The sequence below is a fragment of the Hyaena hyaena genome, unplaced genomic scaffold (genome assembly GCF_003009895.1).
Source record: "Hyaena hyaena isolate Hyena2069 unplaced genomic scaffold, ASM300989v1 scaffold_343, whole genome shotgun sequence".
In the NCBI taxonomy this organism is placed as follows: Eukaryota; Metazoa; Chordata; class Mammalia; order Carnivora; family Hyaenidae; genus Hyaena; species Hyaena hyaena.
In genome coordinates this window covers 1,409,240-1,425,573 of record NW_024080975.1, presented here as the reverse complement: position 1 = coordinate 1,425,573, position 16,334 = coordinate 1,409,240, and the positions used below count along the sequence as shown (strand labels likewise).

Below are 16,334 nucleotides of genomic sequence, written 5' to 3'. Positions count from 1 at the left end.
AGAGCTATGTTTATATACATGTGCATAAATATACATGTATACCCACATGCGGAAATGCATATATAAATATAGTCACATGCCTGTTACTAGAAACTCTCGGGCCGTGGGGACAGAGGACATTTGGATGATGAGAGGCCGTATTCCAGACAACACGTACAGTGAGGGGTGAAATAGAAACACCTGCGAAGTGATGCCTCCCATCCAGGCCTGGGAGCATGAGGTCTGGAATGAGGCTGGGCCACGTGGCCCTCCCCGCCATGGAGCCCTCATCCCTACCTCGGGGACATGAGTCTACCAGGGTGCCCAGCGTGTCTGCTGCGGCCTGCGGCCAGGGCTCAGGCAGAGGGGACATCACGGTCAGCGTCCCTCTCCGCTCTGCCTGTCCAGCCTCTGGGGTCCCAGGAGCCTGACCCCTGGCAGCGCCCTCTCTGAGCTGCAGGTGGCGAGATCCTTGCCAGTGCTGGGAACCCCCACTTCCGGGATCAGGGCAGGGCCAGCGTGCCTCCCGGCTGGGGACCAGGTCAGGGCTCCTCAGTAAGGGCGCGGACCCTGAAGGTCAGAGCCAGGAGGGACGAGAGGGGCAGTGACAGCCTTATGTCTCCTGAAACACTGCCGGTCCAGGCCTGTATGTGACATCTCCCAGTTGGTTCAGGCTCGGCCTGGAATACTTAAGAGTTAAACACTCATTTGTGACTCCTGACGAGAGAAGATGTTTCCGGATATGCACACTGGTCAGGGGTGCCACGCCCGTGCTGCGTCTTACGAGGCAGAAGCCCAGGCCCGGAATGCCAGTCCTTGGTGCTTTCGGCGAAGCTCGGTGGGCAGGTGCCCGGGCAGGGTCCCCGAGAGCAGGCTGGAGCCAGAGACTGGGGCTGCTGGTGCCCTGGTCGGCTCGCTTTTCCGAAGGCATGGAGAGAAAGGGAACGTCGTTTTTCAAGAGAACGTTAGTTGATCAGATCGAGAGCCAGGCAAATGAGACAAATGGAGAAAGAACTTTCCGTTGGTTTCTTTTTTTTTTTTTATTTCTTTTTTAATGTTTTATTTATTTCTAGGAGAGAGAGAGAGAGACAGTGTGAGCAGGGGAGGGTCAGAGAGAGAGGGAGTCACAGACTGAAACAGGCTCCAGGCTCTGAGCTGGCAGTCAGCACAGAGCCCGACACGGGGCTCGAACCCACGAACCGCGAGGTCATGACCTAAGCGAAAGTCGGACACCCAACCGACTAAGCCACCCAGGCGCCCCACTTTCCGTTGGTTTCTATAGGTTACTGCCAGCAAAGAAGTGGCTCTGGTAAGGGAGGGGGGTAGCACATCAGAAAACCTGCCCAAGCCCAGAGGCCAGTGCTGGGCCACTTGACATGGGCCCCTGCTGCTGGTAGCCTCCAGCGGGACGAAGCTGGGCAGAGGAAGGGCGGAGCCCAGAAGACATGGGGCCTGGAAGCCGCGTTCCCGTCTGCAGCCCCTCCTGACTGCTTCTTTCCTTCTCCTTCCAAGTTAGAGAAAAGGAGCATCTTCCTGGAGAGGGCTGGCGGTCTGTACGCAAACTCGGATGAGGAGGACGGCTACGACTCGCCGGACATCAAGAGAAGGGGCGCCTCGGTGGACGACTTTCTGAGAGGCTCAGAGCTTGGCAAGCAGGTGAGTGTCGATGGGGGTCCCCACCGGCCTCTGCACAACCAGAGGCGTCCCTGTCCCTGGGAGAGAGGAGGAGGTGCCCGGCCCGGTTATGGCAATCGGTCAGTTTGGGAAGTTGAGATTTAACGATGCCTGTGCATTTGTGACCTCGCTTGGGGATGATTCCAGAAGGCTTCCACACTCCCTGACTCCCGGTGCTGGTGTCTGGTCATGGGGACGGTGTTGTGGGTCAGGTAAACCCACGGATAATCACCTGGTCAGCTAGGGCTACCCTTTGTTCCTTCACTTTTGCTGATCGGAAAAATGTTTGCTGGTTACCTGCTACGTGCCAGGGATCAGGGGAGACTTAGGAGTTCAAGGGTCCGTGTCCTGCCCCCAGAGCACAGCCTGTCCATGCTCCCCTTCCAGCCCAGCCTCCGGGGTGGCAGGTGCGCCCGGTGTGGGCGCTGGCTCCCGTTCCTGGTAGCGTGCACGCCAACCGAGGCGTCCTTGATTGGTGTCAAGTCCCACAGTGTCCGGTGTCAGGGTGTGAAGACACCACAGATACCGGGTCATCTGCCACCCGCAGTGCACACAAGGCAGGGCAGTGTCAGGCCTGGGGGTGGAGCTGGACACGGACACTGGGGTCCCGGCCTGGCCCTGCCTGGCCGGCTATAGGTCTGCAGCCAAGTTACCCGGCCTCTCCAGCCATCGGGTTCTTTGCAAGGTTGAAAGAATTCTCCCTGCATTAACGTTAACACAAGAAACAGAATGCCCGACTAATAATACAAAGGTGACGAAATATTTCATTACCCCCTGATACAGGAAGCCCAGGTAGCAGGTTGCAAGGTTGATTCAGCTGTCCGGGTGTGTCTGGGCTCAGGGTTTCGATCTTCCATCTTTTGGCCTTTCTCTCGTGGTTACAAAGTGGCTGCCATGGCTGATAATCACACCCTCATGTGTCAGCACCCCAGGGAGGGAGAAAAAAGAAAATGGGCTTTCTTTTCAGGTACTTTTCTCTCTTTTTAAAAAAATATAATTTATTGCCAAGTTGGCTAACATATGGTATATACAGTGTGCTCTTGGCTTCGGAGGTAGATTCCCATGATTCATTGCTTACATACAACACCCAGTGCTCATCCCAACAAGTGCCCTCCTCCGTGGCCGTCACCCATCCCCCCCCCTGCAAACCTCCCATCAACTCTCAGCTGGTGTTCTCTGTATTTAAGAGTCTCTTATGGTTTGGCTTCCTCTCAGTTTGTAACTCTTTTTTTCTTTCCCTTCCTACATGGTCCTCTGTTAAGTTTCTCAGCTTCCACATATGAGTGAGAACATAGGATATTTGTCTTTCTCTGTCTGACTTATTTCACTCAGCATAATACCCTCAAGTTCCATCCACGTTGCTGCAAATGGCAAGATTTTATTCTTTCTTATTGCCGAGTAGTATTCCATCGTATAGATAAACCACATCTTACCCATTCGTCTGTTGATGGACACTTAGACTCTTTCCATGATTTGGCTATTGTGGAGAGTGCTGCTATGAACATTGGGGTTCATGTGCCCCTGTGCATCAGCACTCCTGTGTCCCTTGGGTAAGTTCCTAGCAGTGCTATTGCTGGGTCGTAGGGTGGTTGTATGTTTATTTTTTGAGGAAGATCCATCCTGTTCTCCAGAGGGGCTGCACCAGTTTGCATTCCCACCCACAGCACAAGAGGGTTCTTGTTTCCCCACATCCTTGCCAGCGTCTTTTGTTTCCTGAGTGGTTCATGTCAGCCACTCTGACCAGTGTGAGGTGGCATCTCATTGAGGTTTTGATTTGTATTTCCCTGATGATGAGTGACGTCGAGCATTTTTTCATGTTGTCTATTGGCCATCTGGATGTGTTCTTTGGAAAAGCATCTATTCCTGTGTTTTGCCCATTTCTTCACTGGATTGTTTGTTTTTTGGGTGGTGAGTTTGGTAAGTTCTTTATAGATTTTGGATACTAATCCTTTATCTGATATGTCATTTGAAAATATCTTCTCCCATTCTGTCGATTATCTTTTAGTTTTGCTGATTGTTTCCTTCATCATGCAGAAGTTTTTATCTTGGTGAGGTCCCAATAGTTGATTTTTGCTTTTGTTTCCCTTGCCTCCAGAGACATATCGAGCAAGAAATTACCGTGGCTGAGGTCAGAGAGGTTGTTGTCTGCTTTCTCCTCTAGGGTTTTGATGGTTTTTTTGTCTCACATTCAAGTCTTTCATGCATCTTGGGTTTATTTTTGTGTGTGGTGTAAGAAAGTGGTCCAGCTTCATTCTTCTGCATGTTGGTGTCCAGTTCTCCCCGTGCCGTTTGCTGAAGAGACCGTCTTTCTTCCATTAGATGCTCTTTCCTGCTTTGTCAAAGATTAGTTGGCCATACATTTGTGGGTCTCATTCTGGGTTCTCTATTCTATTGGTCTATGTGTCTCTTTTTGTGCCAATACCATACTGTCTTGGTGATGACAGCTTTGTAGTAGTAAGGCCAACGTCAGGGATTGTGATGCCTCCCACTTTTGTTTTCTTTTTCAACTTTACGTTGGATATTTGGGGTCTTTTGTGGTTCTGTACAAATTCTAGGATTGTTTGTTCCAGCTCTGAGAAAAATGCTGGTGCTATTTGGATTGGGATGACATTGAATGTGTAGATTGCTTTGGGCAGTATTGACATTTTAACAGTATTTGTTCTTCCAATCTATGAGCACAGAATGCTTTTCCATTTCTTTGTGTCTTCTTCAATACCTTCATAAATTTTCTATAGTTTTCAGCATAAAGGTCTTTTACCTCTTTGGTTAGGTTTATTTCTAGGTGTTTTATGATTCTTGGTGCAATTGTAAATGGGATCAATTCCTTGATATCTCTGTTGATTCATTATTGTTGTATAGACATGGAACCGATTCTGTGCATTAATTTTGTATCCTGTGACTTTGCTGAATTCATGGATCAGCTCTAGCAGCTTTTTGTTGGAGTCTGTCAGGTTTTCCATGTACGGTATTATGTCATCTGCGAAAAGTGAGAGTTTGACTTCTTTGTGAATTCTGATGCCTTTGATTTCCTTTTGTTGTCTGATGGCTGATGCTTGGACTTCTAGCACTATGGTAAACAGCAGTGGTGAGAGTGGACATCCTGTTGTGTTCCTGATCTCAGATGGGAAAGCTCTGTTTTTCCCCATTGAGGATGATATTAACTGTGGGCTTTTCATATATGGCTCTCATGATGTTTAAGTACATTCCTTGTATCCCGACTTTCTTGAAGGTTTTTATTAAGAAAAACCTTTTGACAAAAAGCATTTTATCAAATGCTTTTTCTGTATCCATTGACAGGATCATATGGTTCTTATCCTTTTTTTTTTAATTAATATGACATATCATAGTGATTGATTTGCAAATATTGAACCAGCCCTGTAACCCAGGAATGAATCCTACTTGATCATGGTGAATGATTCTTTTTATATGCTGTTGAATTCTATTTGCTAGTATGTTGTTGAGAATTTTCACATCTGTATTCATCAGCGATATTGACCTGTAACTCTTTTTAGTGGGGTCTCTGTCTGGTTTGAGAGTCAAGGTAATGCTGGCTTCACAGAATGAGTCCGGAATCTTCTTTTCCGTTTCTCTTTTTTGGAACATTTTTCCCATTTTTGAGAAGAATGGGTATTAACTCTGCTTTAAATGTCGGGTAGAATTCCCCAGAGAAGCCATCTGGCCCAGGACTCTTATTTGTTGGGACATTTTTGATAACTGACTAAATTTCTTCACTAGTTATGGGTCTGTTAAAATTTTCTATTTTTTCCCATTTGAGGTTTGGTGGTGTGTGGGTATCTAGGAGTTTGTCCATTTCTTCCAGGCTGTCCTGTTTGTTGGCATATAATTTTTCATAGTATTCCCTGATAATTGCTTGTATTTCTGGTTGTGATAAACTCATTTTCATTCATGATTTTATGTATTTGGGCCCTCTCTCTTTTCTTTTTGAGAAGCCTGGCTAGGGGTTTGTTAATTTTGTTTATTCTTTCAAAAAACCCAGCTCTTTGATTCATTGATCTGTTCTACTGGTTTTTTTGGATTCTATATTGTTTATTTCTGCTCTGATCTTTATTATTTTTCATCTTCTTCTGGTCTTGGGGTTTCTTTGCTGTTCTGCGTCTAGTTTCTTTAGGTGTGCCATTAGGTTTTGTATTTGGGATTTTTGTTGCTTTTTGAGCTAGGCCTGGGTTGCAATGTATTTTCCTCTTAGGACTGCCTTTGCTGCATCCCAAAGGGTTTGGACTGTTGTATTCTCATTTTCATTTGCTTCTATATATTTCAAATTTCTTCTTTAATTTCCTGGCTGAACCATTCGTTCTTTACTAGGATGCTCTTTAATCTCCATGCATTTGGAGGTTTTCTAAATTTTTTCTTCTGGTTGATTGCAAGTTTCATAGCATTGTGATCCGAAAATACACACGGTATGATTTTAATTCTTTCATATTTATTGAGGCCTGTTTTGTGGCCCAGTATGTAATCTATCTTGGAGAATGTGCACTTGAGAAGAAGGTCTATTCTGTTGTTTTAGGATGCAAAGTTCTGAATATATCTGTCAGGTCCATCTGGTCCAGTGTATCATTCAGGGCCATTGTTTCTTTTTAAAAAAATTTTTTTTAAATATTTATTTATTTTTGAGACAGAGAGAGAGAGACAGTGTGCAAGTATGGGAGGAGCAGAGAGAGAGGAAGACACAGAATCCGAAGCAGGCTCCAGGCTTCGAGCAGTTAGCATAGAGCCCGACGTGGGGCTTGAACCCATGAACTGTGAGATCATATCCTGAGCCGAAGTCGGACGCTCAACCGACTGAGCCACCCAGGCGCCCCCAGGGCCATTGTTTATTGATTTTCTGCCTAGATGATCTGTCCATGGCTGTAAGTGGGGTGGTAAAGTCTCTTGCAGTTACGGTATTCCTATCAATAAGCTTGCTTATGTTTGTGATGAACTGATTTAAATATTTATATATTTATATATTAAACTCAGGCACTTTTCTCTTACCTGGCACAGAAGTCACCTCCAGCTACATCTCACTGGGCAGCCTGGGGTCATGTGCCCAACACTAAGAGAGGGGTAGGGTCCCCACCAGTGGCATACCTGGCCAGCAACAGACGCCTCTTCCCATGCCATGATTAATTCCCACGCCACGGGGTTGGAATCCGGGGAGCCTGTTCTCTTGTAAGGGGGTTCTGTCCTGTGCCCCTGGGGAGACCTCGTTAAAGCCGGCCTGGTCTTTGTTTATTGAAAGCCATTTGTTGTGTGTCTACTTGGTGCCTGAGTGAATTACAGCGGGAACAGCTCAAGCCCGAGGTGACAAAGGCTCCGGCTAAGAAACTTCCCGGCCACTTCTTGCCACCAGTGCAGGCCGAACCTGAGGTCACGAACTTCATGTGGCCGGAAGTGCTTGCATATCTTTATCCAGGGTAGTAATTGAAAGCTGGAGTGTTTTAATAAGGGTGTCACAGGATGCTGTGAAATGCGTTCGTCTGTCGCCCACCAGGAAAATAAACCATTCTTCGTCAACACCATCTAGCGAAGGCAGAGTGCGTTCATAAATGTGAGCTCATCAGCGTGCTCAGTTTAGGCTGGTTGCAGTCTGATGGGCTGTAAATACTGCAGATGTTGGGTGACGGGCACTCCGTGAGTGAGGACGCGGGCCTGAGCTGCAGCTGAGCTCCTGGCTGGGCCTCTCTGTGTTTCTGTTCACGTGTTAGACAATCCCAAAGGAGGCTTTTCTGTGGAACGGTTCATGTGGCCCCCAAGCTGGGCGCAGGGTGAACGCGGCCCATGGCGGGGAGTCCACTGCCTGCCCAGGCTGGGCTGTCCCCCAGACACACCAGAGCGTGTGTATCAGACTATGTGGTATTCGTAAGAGTCTTCAGTGCCTTTACCTGCTGCAGAGGCGCCCACTTCCCACCACCCGCCGCTCTGCACACCTGCCGCCACCTGAGCCTGCAGGGGTGTCCGCTCTTCCCGCCGGGCTCTCTCTGCCCTCGGGGCTCACGCGCTTGGTGGGACGGGGACGTGCAGGCCCTCGTCTCTGGTGGTGGAGCGACACGCACTTGCACACACGTGTGCGCATACGCACACATACACGCACACACACGGGTCTGGGGCCTGCAAGGCCCAGAGCAGGGGAAGGGTGCCCCGGGCCAACCCCGGGGGTGCCACGGTGTCCCCTGCTCTCGGCCCCCAGCCGCACTGTTGCCACGGAGATGAGTACCACACGGAGAGCAGCCGGGGCTCCGACCTGTCCGACATCATGGAGGAGGACGAGGAGGAGCTCTGCTCTGAGATGCAGCTGGAGGACGGTGGCAGGAGGCGGCCCAGCGGCACGTCCCACAGCGCCCTCAAGGTCAGTGGCCAGGGTCACCGGTTCCCTCTGCGCCGCCTGGGGCTCCCCTTCTCTGCCCCTCCGTGGGGACCTCGCCCTGCTGTTTGGACCGGCGTCTCCCTCGGCGCTGAGCTTGTGGTCGGGAGCTCCCCCATCTCCCAACCAGAGCTCGCCCCAAGAGTCCAGGAGGAGGAGCTGCCGAGAGCGTCCCCCTCCCAGGGGTGCACAGCTCGGTACCAGGGATCCAGTAGGATAGAAGAGCACAGGGAAGACCCCCGCCCCAGCCTTGAGTGCCGATCACAGAGCCAGCAGCCAGGGCACAGGCCAGTCTGAGTCAGACTGGGGCCGGGGGTGGCGTGGCCCCGGGGGACTTTGCAGATTTCCGGGAACCAGAGAAGCTGGGGCGCGCAATGTTCCACGGGGCACGGAGGCCCGAGGAGGGTGGGGCTTTGGGGGCTCTACGGGCTCCACCCACAGGCCCCTTCCCAGACACACCCAGAGCCCCGCCTCCAGTGTGGCCGCCAGTCTGGGACTGGATGGGGGTCACCTTCATGGAACCTGAGCTTGAGGCCTCGGGAGAGAACAGTAGGGGGCCTGCCCCTGTGGGCGTCCCCGTGTGCTGACCGCGTTCTGGGGTGCGAGCCGCCCGCCTCTGCACCAGGCCCTGAGCCAGGCTGAGCCAGCCGCGGGGCCGTTCCCAACCCCGGGGCAGACAAAGAGCCGCCCCGCCGCTGGGACCCCTGTGGGCTTTGCAATTGCAAAAGGCCACGGAGAGGAAAATTCTGCTGGGAGAGAGCGCACCCCGCCACCGAATTCCTCTAGGACACAGCCGTGTGTTTTGAGTGGTGGTGGGTAGGAGGCAACGTCTGGCGCTGGCCGCCAGGCTCACTGCTCACTACGCAGTGCCCACTTGCATAAAGATGCAGATGTTCTCCCAGCAAAGGGCCCCAGCAGAGGCTTGGGGATCCTCTGTGGCCAAAGAACATGCCAGACGTCGGTGCTTCCGCCAGTCCTGGGGCCTCTCGCCGGCCTCCTGCCAGCTCCCAAGGTCACACCGGCCAGCAGGACTCACAGCAACTTCCTTGAGGGAGGCAGGCCGCAGGCCGCCTCCCCCAGACTCCTCCTGCCTGGCCCCAGAGCCCCGGGCAGCCAGCAGGTGTCTGGGCTGGGCTGGGCGGGGCCTGTATCCGTTTTCCAGGATGCTTTTCCTTCCTGTGGAGAAAGCTCCTGGGCGGCACTTACTGCGACCGGGTTAGTAAAGAAGCAAAATGGTTGCCTTCTCACCTAGAGAGGAGGTTTGAGGATGACAGGTTCCTATGGAACTGATGGCCCAGTGCACCCCCCACCCCCGCCTCCTGGGACCCGGCAGACGGCACAGGGGGGCCTGTGGGGGCGCAGGTGCACTCACTTCGCTGTGCCCACAGCGCTGTTACAGGTTGATAAGTCAGGAGATTCTACAGACTGGTGTGGACTTCCGAGTCCTCTGGGAAGTCCGACAGTTTGAGGATGTGATGTGGCTTTGTTGGGCCCCACTTCCCGCCTCTGGACGGTTCCTGCAGCTGTAGCCTCGCTGCGGGAGCCCCGGTCAGACCCCTTCCTCCCGCTCCCAGACAGACCCTGGTGTCAGGTTAGCAAAGGCAAGAGACTAGGTCAAAGACAAGGGCGCACTGCCGCTCGGGCCCTCACTGCAGGCACTGAGCTCTGACCCTGGCGCAGGCGAATGCGCCAGGGTCCCCAGTTCATGGAGCCCCAGGTGGGGTCCTGGAGGAAAGGCCTTGCCTGGCGGGGTAGTGAGGGCCTCCCCAAGGAGAAACTGTCTGGCTGTGCTCAGTAGGTGTGGAGGAGGGGCTCAGGGATGCCCCTGCGGACCTGTGGGCACGCGGTGGCCAGGTCATCTCTGGCGTGGGGCAGCACCCTCGGTGGCACTCTGCATGCCAGGCCGGGACGGCGGGATGTGGGTCCCTGCGCGCCAGCAGCCAGGATCCAGAGGGCCATGCCCACCAGGTCCTCTGCAGACGCTGACCTGGCAGGGCTGTGCAGCACGCACTGCCCCAAGCTACAAGGGCCAAGGCCCTGAGGTCACACAGGCATTTAGCTGCAGCTGTTGGAGGAGGTGAGGGCCCTGGGGTAATGGGCGGGGCCGCTGTGGGGACCGCCTCCCTCCCACGGACTCCTTTACTGTGGCTTCCGAGTTAAGAGCAGCCCAGCCTCCAGCTGCTAGATGTCCTGCACCCCCCCCCCCACCACACTCGTGGCCTCCACTCCGCCCAGAGCACGCCTCCTGCCTGCCCCACCAGGCACCGTGGGTTCACCTTCTGTTCTGTTCCAGAGCCGGCCGAAGCTCGCCTTCCACCCCCGCGAGTGCACGCATGCCTGTCCCTCCTCGCGTCCGAGACTAATTCTGTCTGTTTTCTTTCCTTCCCCCATGTCACTTTGGTCATACCCTGCGGTAACACCCCACCCCTTAAGGAGTGCTTTCAGAGTAGTGGCACCGAAGGGGCCTTCCTGGAGCGCCCTGAGCACCCCCAGCAGGCCTGCCCCGGTAAGGGGCTGTTCAGTATCCCTGAAGCAGCCGAGGAGGCAGAGCCGCCGCAGCTATTGCACAGACAGGGCTTAGGGTACTCGGCTAGGGCCCGCGCCCGTGTCCGCAGTGGGGATGAGGCCCCCCAGGTGTCCTGGCTCCCGGCCAAGCCCAGGGGCCCCGGGATCAGCCCCCACGCCAAGGACTCGGTTCCAGAAGACCGAGGCTGCCGGTTCGGCCGCTCGGCCAGCAGGAGCCCGGACAGTGGCCTGGACTGTGGGAGCGAGGAGGAAGAGCTGCGCTTCGGCTTCCGAAACACGGCCAAGTGCGGCCCGGGCCCGGGGCCCTGTCCTTGTAGGAGAAGCCTGAGGCCTCTGCTGGCCCGGCGGCGGACGCTGACCCGGCAGAGCAGCATCGAGGAGGACTTTGGGGAGCAAGTGGACCCCGGTGACGTCATCAGGAGCGATGACGCCCACCCCAGCCCAGAGAGAGCCGCCCCCAGGAAGGATGGCTGGCAGGAGCCGCGGGCTCACCAAGGCTTGCGGGATGTCTGGACGAAAAGCGTAAAAACGCCCGACAGTAGGGCCGCTGGCCACCAGGCACAGCCACGTCCCAGGCTTGCAGACGGCCCTGCGGTGTGTGATGTACACTTCCTGCTCACGTCCGCTTGCCAAACCAATCCATTTCCATTCTCTCGCCTGATTGATTTATTTGGGTGTCCATCCCTGGGGAACCCCTCTGCTGGCTGGCTTTCCTTTCCATGCATTTTGATTTACGCCCCATTGCTTCCTGATCTTTGACCGTGCTGACGATCCCTTTACTTTGCTGTAGAATACTGACCCACCCCCTCCCCACCCCCACCCCACAGAGTCAGCGATGATTATGGCTGCTTTAATTCAAGGGCAACTGAATCTAAATTTTAATTAAGGGTTAGCTGAACTGCGATTATCCAAAAGTTTGGCAACACGTTTTTTTTTGTTTGTTTGTTTCTTTTTTTGTTTTCTTAATTTCTTTTCCGAAAATGAACCCCAGGGACCTGTTGGTGACTATCACCCGTACTCCTTACTGACGGCTTTGGTGTCTGGTTGGTGTTGTGTTTCGGTCTTTATCCGTAACTGGAAAGGAAAAAAAGAGAGCAATTTTTGAAGAGATCTGTTTCTATGTATTGTTTCCAAAGTGGTTTGGTTTTGTTTTGTTTCCTTCCCCTTTCTTGCCTGTGTCCAGTTTTCAGAATAGGTTTTTCATCATCCGCTGTAGACGCACCCCCTGCCTTGTGCTCCGGGCTTGCTAGTGGGCTGTGGAGAGTAGAGGCTCATTCAAGGCTTCATTCATCTCTATATTGTGCCCTTTCTTCAGCACATCCGCTCCTGTCATGCTGAACTTCTCCATGAAAACACGGGCGAGCCGCGGCCGGGCGCCAGGCCTCCCGTCTGAGCGCGTGCAGTCGCACTGTGTGCACCAGAGGGCGCCGATCTGAACCCCACTGAGTCACCCGCCACCTGCAGCCCCCACTCCCTGCCCCCGCCTGTCACAAGCTGCCTAATAACTGGGACTCCCTCACCACTGTTCATGCCCTGAGTCCCCGAGAACTTCCTGACTCAGATTACTCACCAGTGAGCTGGAGGTTTCGCTGTGACTCTCGTACGATTCTGACCTTTAGCGCACATTAGGAGCAAACCCGCCCATAAAGGAGAACCGCCTGAGTCAGCCCTGAAAATTGGTTGGCGCCTTCGGATTAGGGCCAGGACATTGCCATGAGTTTCAAAGCCAATAACGCCCAGACACTTCTGTCTCTGAGTTTTTGGGGACCTCACGCACAGCGCGGTCCGGGCGGGATGTTTGGAGAGGCACTCGCTCCCCATGCCCGTGACCGCTGCAGGTGGGGCCTGTGCTGAGACTAGGTAAGGGTCGTGTGTGGTCAGGGGAGCCTGTGGAAGCCACTCTCACTTTGGTTCCAAGATCCTGGCTTCCACAGCAGTAGCCACAGGAGACAGTGCGTCCCGAGGGGTCCCTTCTTGCCCCCCCTCCCATGTGTGTGCCGAAAAGGGACCCTGGTGTAGAAGATGGGCCGCCTGGGGTGAGCAGCTTGTTTCTCTTCCAGGTTATTCAGCTAACCTTTCAGTTAAAAGCTAAGTTTAGTTGCCTTTAGAGCTTTTGCTTCTGAGTTGACATGATTCGGCTGACTTAGTTCCTGAGCCCCCTGAGGCCGGCAGGACTAATGACTGTTGTTTTGTCTCTAGATTTTAGGAAACCCGGCGTCTGCAGGACGGGCGGACAGGGCGGATCACGCAGGCTGGAGGCTCCCCCATGGCAGTGCTGGCCCCCAGAGGTCGCGACCAGTGATGGTCCCATCCATCGGTTAGTGGGCCTGCTTGACACCTTTCTCCTCCTCCTGAGCACGGAGCACATGGCTGCGTTGTCCTTGATCTAAACATGTTTGAAAACATATCAGGGACGGGGCGCATGGGTGGCTCAGTCGATTGAGCGTCCGACTTTGGCTCAGGTCATGATCTCATGGTTCGTGGGTTTAAGCCTCACGTCGGGCTCTGTGCTGACAGCTCAGAGCCTGGAGCCTGTTTCTGATTCTGTGTCTCCCTCTCTCTCTGACCTTCCTCTGCTCATGCTGTCTCTCTCTCTCAGAAATAAATAAAACATTAAAAATCAAAAACAAAAAAAAAACTTATCAGGGACAGCATTTTAGCCACACAGAGGAAACTCTCTGTTACTTATGGCAAAAAAAGGCAGGAAGCCCAGGACCAGGGAAACCTACTTGGAAGTGCTCTCAGACACCGTGAGGGCTGCCCAGGCCAGTCTTCCTCCTGCGAGTTTTTATCTATGTTTTCCCGGAGCGGCCGGACGGCAGGAGCCCTGGACAGGTTGCCGTGCGCTGCCTCACCACATTCCCGCTCGTGCTCACGGGAGATGCTCCTGGTCAGAGCATGGGTGGTGGCTGGTCCCCAGATTCAGAAGTAAGGCCCATGTAACGGAGAGTTGTCTGCACGCATAGCACACGTTGGCAGCCTGGCCCACAGTGACGGAAACGCCAGGAGGCCCGGATGTGTCCTCGGGGCACATGCCACCCTCCTCCATCTGGTCGCCTCCTCGCTCGTGAGGCCCCGTCTGGCACCCCGTGTCCATTCTCTTCACTCCTTTTTGGGATTGAGCCAGTCTTGCTGAAATCCATCATTTTAGGCCCTGCAGCCGACCCGCTGGGCGAGGGGGACGTGGCGGGCTATCAGATGGGAGGGCTTCCGCCGGTTTCCCCCCCTAGAATGAATCGTGGCAAAAGCCGTTCTAAAAAGTATTTGCAAAGGGTAATGGAACTTGGTAATCAGCCCAAATAAACTTGCCTTTCGTGAAAACGTGTGCACACGTGGGGAACCAAGCAGGGGGCCCTGGGGACGGGGTAGAAATAGAAGAGAGTGAGACACCTTGACCTGGCAAGTCAGGGCTGTAGGGAGACAAGTTAGGGACCACAAGACTCCCCTGCCCCCCCTTACCCCCCAACGGCTCTAATCACAGCCAAACCACTGATGCTTAGTCGACCTTCTTTCACATCAACCAGAAAGACAGACAGACGTGATAACACAGAACAGATCCTCTAAGTATTGTCCTTCGGGACCTCTCTTCCTTGTAAAGTCAAGTATTGTCCTTCGGGACCTCTCTTCCTTGTAAAGTCCAGACAGCAGGGAAAAATGTTCCCCCTTCCATATTCACGGCCCTAGAATGTTTTTATTTATCAGCAAAATTTTCACAGAATATATTAAAGAGCCTTAAAAAAAGAGTCTTTTCAGTTAACTGAAAAATAACAGAGTACGCAGAGCCCGACTTGGAAAACGCTGGTCTTTCATGTAATCTGTGTGTCATTCCTCCTGCCTGTCACCGGGCCCCACGGGGTCTCCTGGCGTTTAAGATAAGTGGCTCGTGGGGGGGCTGCCCGTCTGTAGAAACGAGGCGGGCCCAGCCGGGGACGCATGCCCAGACTGTTGTTCCCCACTGTTGTCCTGGGCTCCCAAGCCTTCACCGGACCGTAACTGAAACGCCTGATGACCACAGCGAGGCCCGTCACGGAGCCACTGCTCTTCCTGGGTTGGGCGTTAGTGGTGCAGGCACCAGCCGGGGGTCCTCCGGCCCCGGTCTCCCAGGACAGGGAGGGAACAGCCAGGTGGCCATGCCGGGGAAACATCAGTGTGCGTCCAAGTCTGGCCGGCCGACCCTCACCCCCGGGAGGGGGTCTCTGGCAAATCCTTTGATTGGCTGGGTCTTCCGGTAAAGGGTTCAAGGGGCCGCACATGTCTTGGTCTCAGTAAGTCACTAGTGACATTAGCGGAAAGAGAGCAATGCTGACGTTTTAACAACAACAGAAAGCTCTCAATGACATGACTCAAAAAAGTGCTGGATGAACTTGTGATTTGCTTTAATTGTACCTGACTTGTGACCGTGGAACAGTGTAGGAAACTGCGTAAGAGCGTGCCTAGAGTCACACACGTGGCACGTTCACACACAGACACCTGCTCTCAGAGGACAGAAGTGCAGTGCGCTCGGCAGCTGCCAGTGACCCCGGAAATTAGTGGTTTTTCTTGTGCAAATATCAGCTACCGTTTTAGGGGTCTGCTCTACTCGGAAGCATCTGTTGTCTTTTCCAGGGGACGCGAAGTCTGTAGAACGCATACTTCCCCCATATCTTTTTTAGAGGCATTGCATTCAATTAAAACACTGTACCTCTTCATCTTCTCCGGGTTTTCCAAAGCCCAGGTGTCCTGATGTAAACAAGGCGAAAGTAAGTCCAAAGTAAGTCCGGTGGCTGCGCGTGAGGAGGGCCTCAGGACCCTGATGGGTAACTTCGAGGGACGATGTCCCTGGGCGCGGCTCCCTCAGGGCGCCCCCTCCTCCACACGAGGATCCCATTCTAAGGGCCTGTGGGCTCCCCGGTTTTCCCACGTCCTCGGCTGTGCTGGCTGCCGAGCTCGCAGAAGGAGGGGCCTCGGCAGCTCTCTGGGCCCAGAGAGGAGCAATTAGGAATGAACATATAAACGAAGCTTGGCCCTTTAGAACAGAGACTTCTTTTCCATGGGTTTCGCCGTGAGGAGAAAATAAAACAGTTTAAAGTCCATTTAACAGACGATTCCCTCTTTGTACAAATGACAGGGACCCTGCGGGTGAAGGCAGTCGGTCTCCGGCAGGCAGGGAGGGCGGGTCTCACTTGTACGAGGCAATGCTTATGCACACGGCATGGGCGCCCTCGGGGGCCCTGACTGGGCACATGGTGGGCAGACCCTTTCTCCTGCCTGCCGAGACCCCCTGAGCCCGCCCAGGTGACCCGGGTCATAGCCTCAGGGCAGAGGGAAGGAGTCCCCACGCCAGGTCAGACCAGGTCTGGAGGTGAGTTCTTCCTCAGGCCGGACCCCCAGCTGTTCCCTGTGGTCTCTGGAGAGGCCAGGGCCACAGTCCACGGTGGACACGCACCTTCTCTGGAAGAGGAGGCAGTGAAGTCTGCCTGCTGCCCACTCCCCCCACCCCCCACCAGAAAGAGCCCGTGGGGCAGGTGGGTGGTTCTGCCTGTGGTCTCCCCTGGTTTTGAGACTCTGGCTGGAGCCTTCGCTGGGACCCAGCATCGTATGTCTTCCCTGGTCTCTGTGCCTCGGGCAGTGTGGCCACATGTCATGGTCCCTGAGCCGGCGCAGCTGCTGAGGCGTGTGGCCTGTGCAGACTGCAGGGGCGGGGGAGGGCGTGGGGCCAGTGCAGACTGCAGGGGCCGGGGAGGGCGTGGGGCCAGTGCAGACTGCAGGGGCGGGGAGGGCGTGGGCCAGTGCAGACTGCAGGGGCGGGGGAGGG

General features: G+C 54.1%; 1 protein-coding gene across 1 annotated transcript in view; it reads left to right on the top strand.

The window, feature by feature from the left end:
* Positions 1-16,334, top strand: part of RIMBP2 (RIMS binding protein 2) — a 96,278-nt gene that overhangs the window by 66,121 nt on the left and 13,823 nt on the right. The window contains exons 12-15 of the mRNA XM_039249583.1: positions 1,492-1,635; positions 7,841-7,999; positions 10,448-11,134; positions 12,740-12,857. Coding sequence (XP_039105514.1) covers positions 1,492-1,635; positions 7,841-7,999; positions 10,448-11,134; positions 12,740-12,857 — 1,108 coding nt within the window. The remainder of the gene's footprint in view (positions 1-1,491; positions 1,636-7,840; positions 8,000-10,447; positions 11,135-12,739; positions 12,858-16,334) is intronic.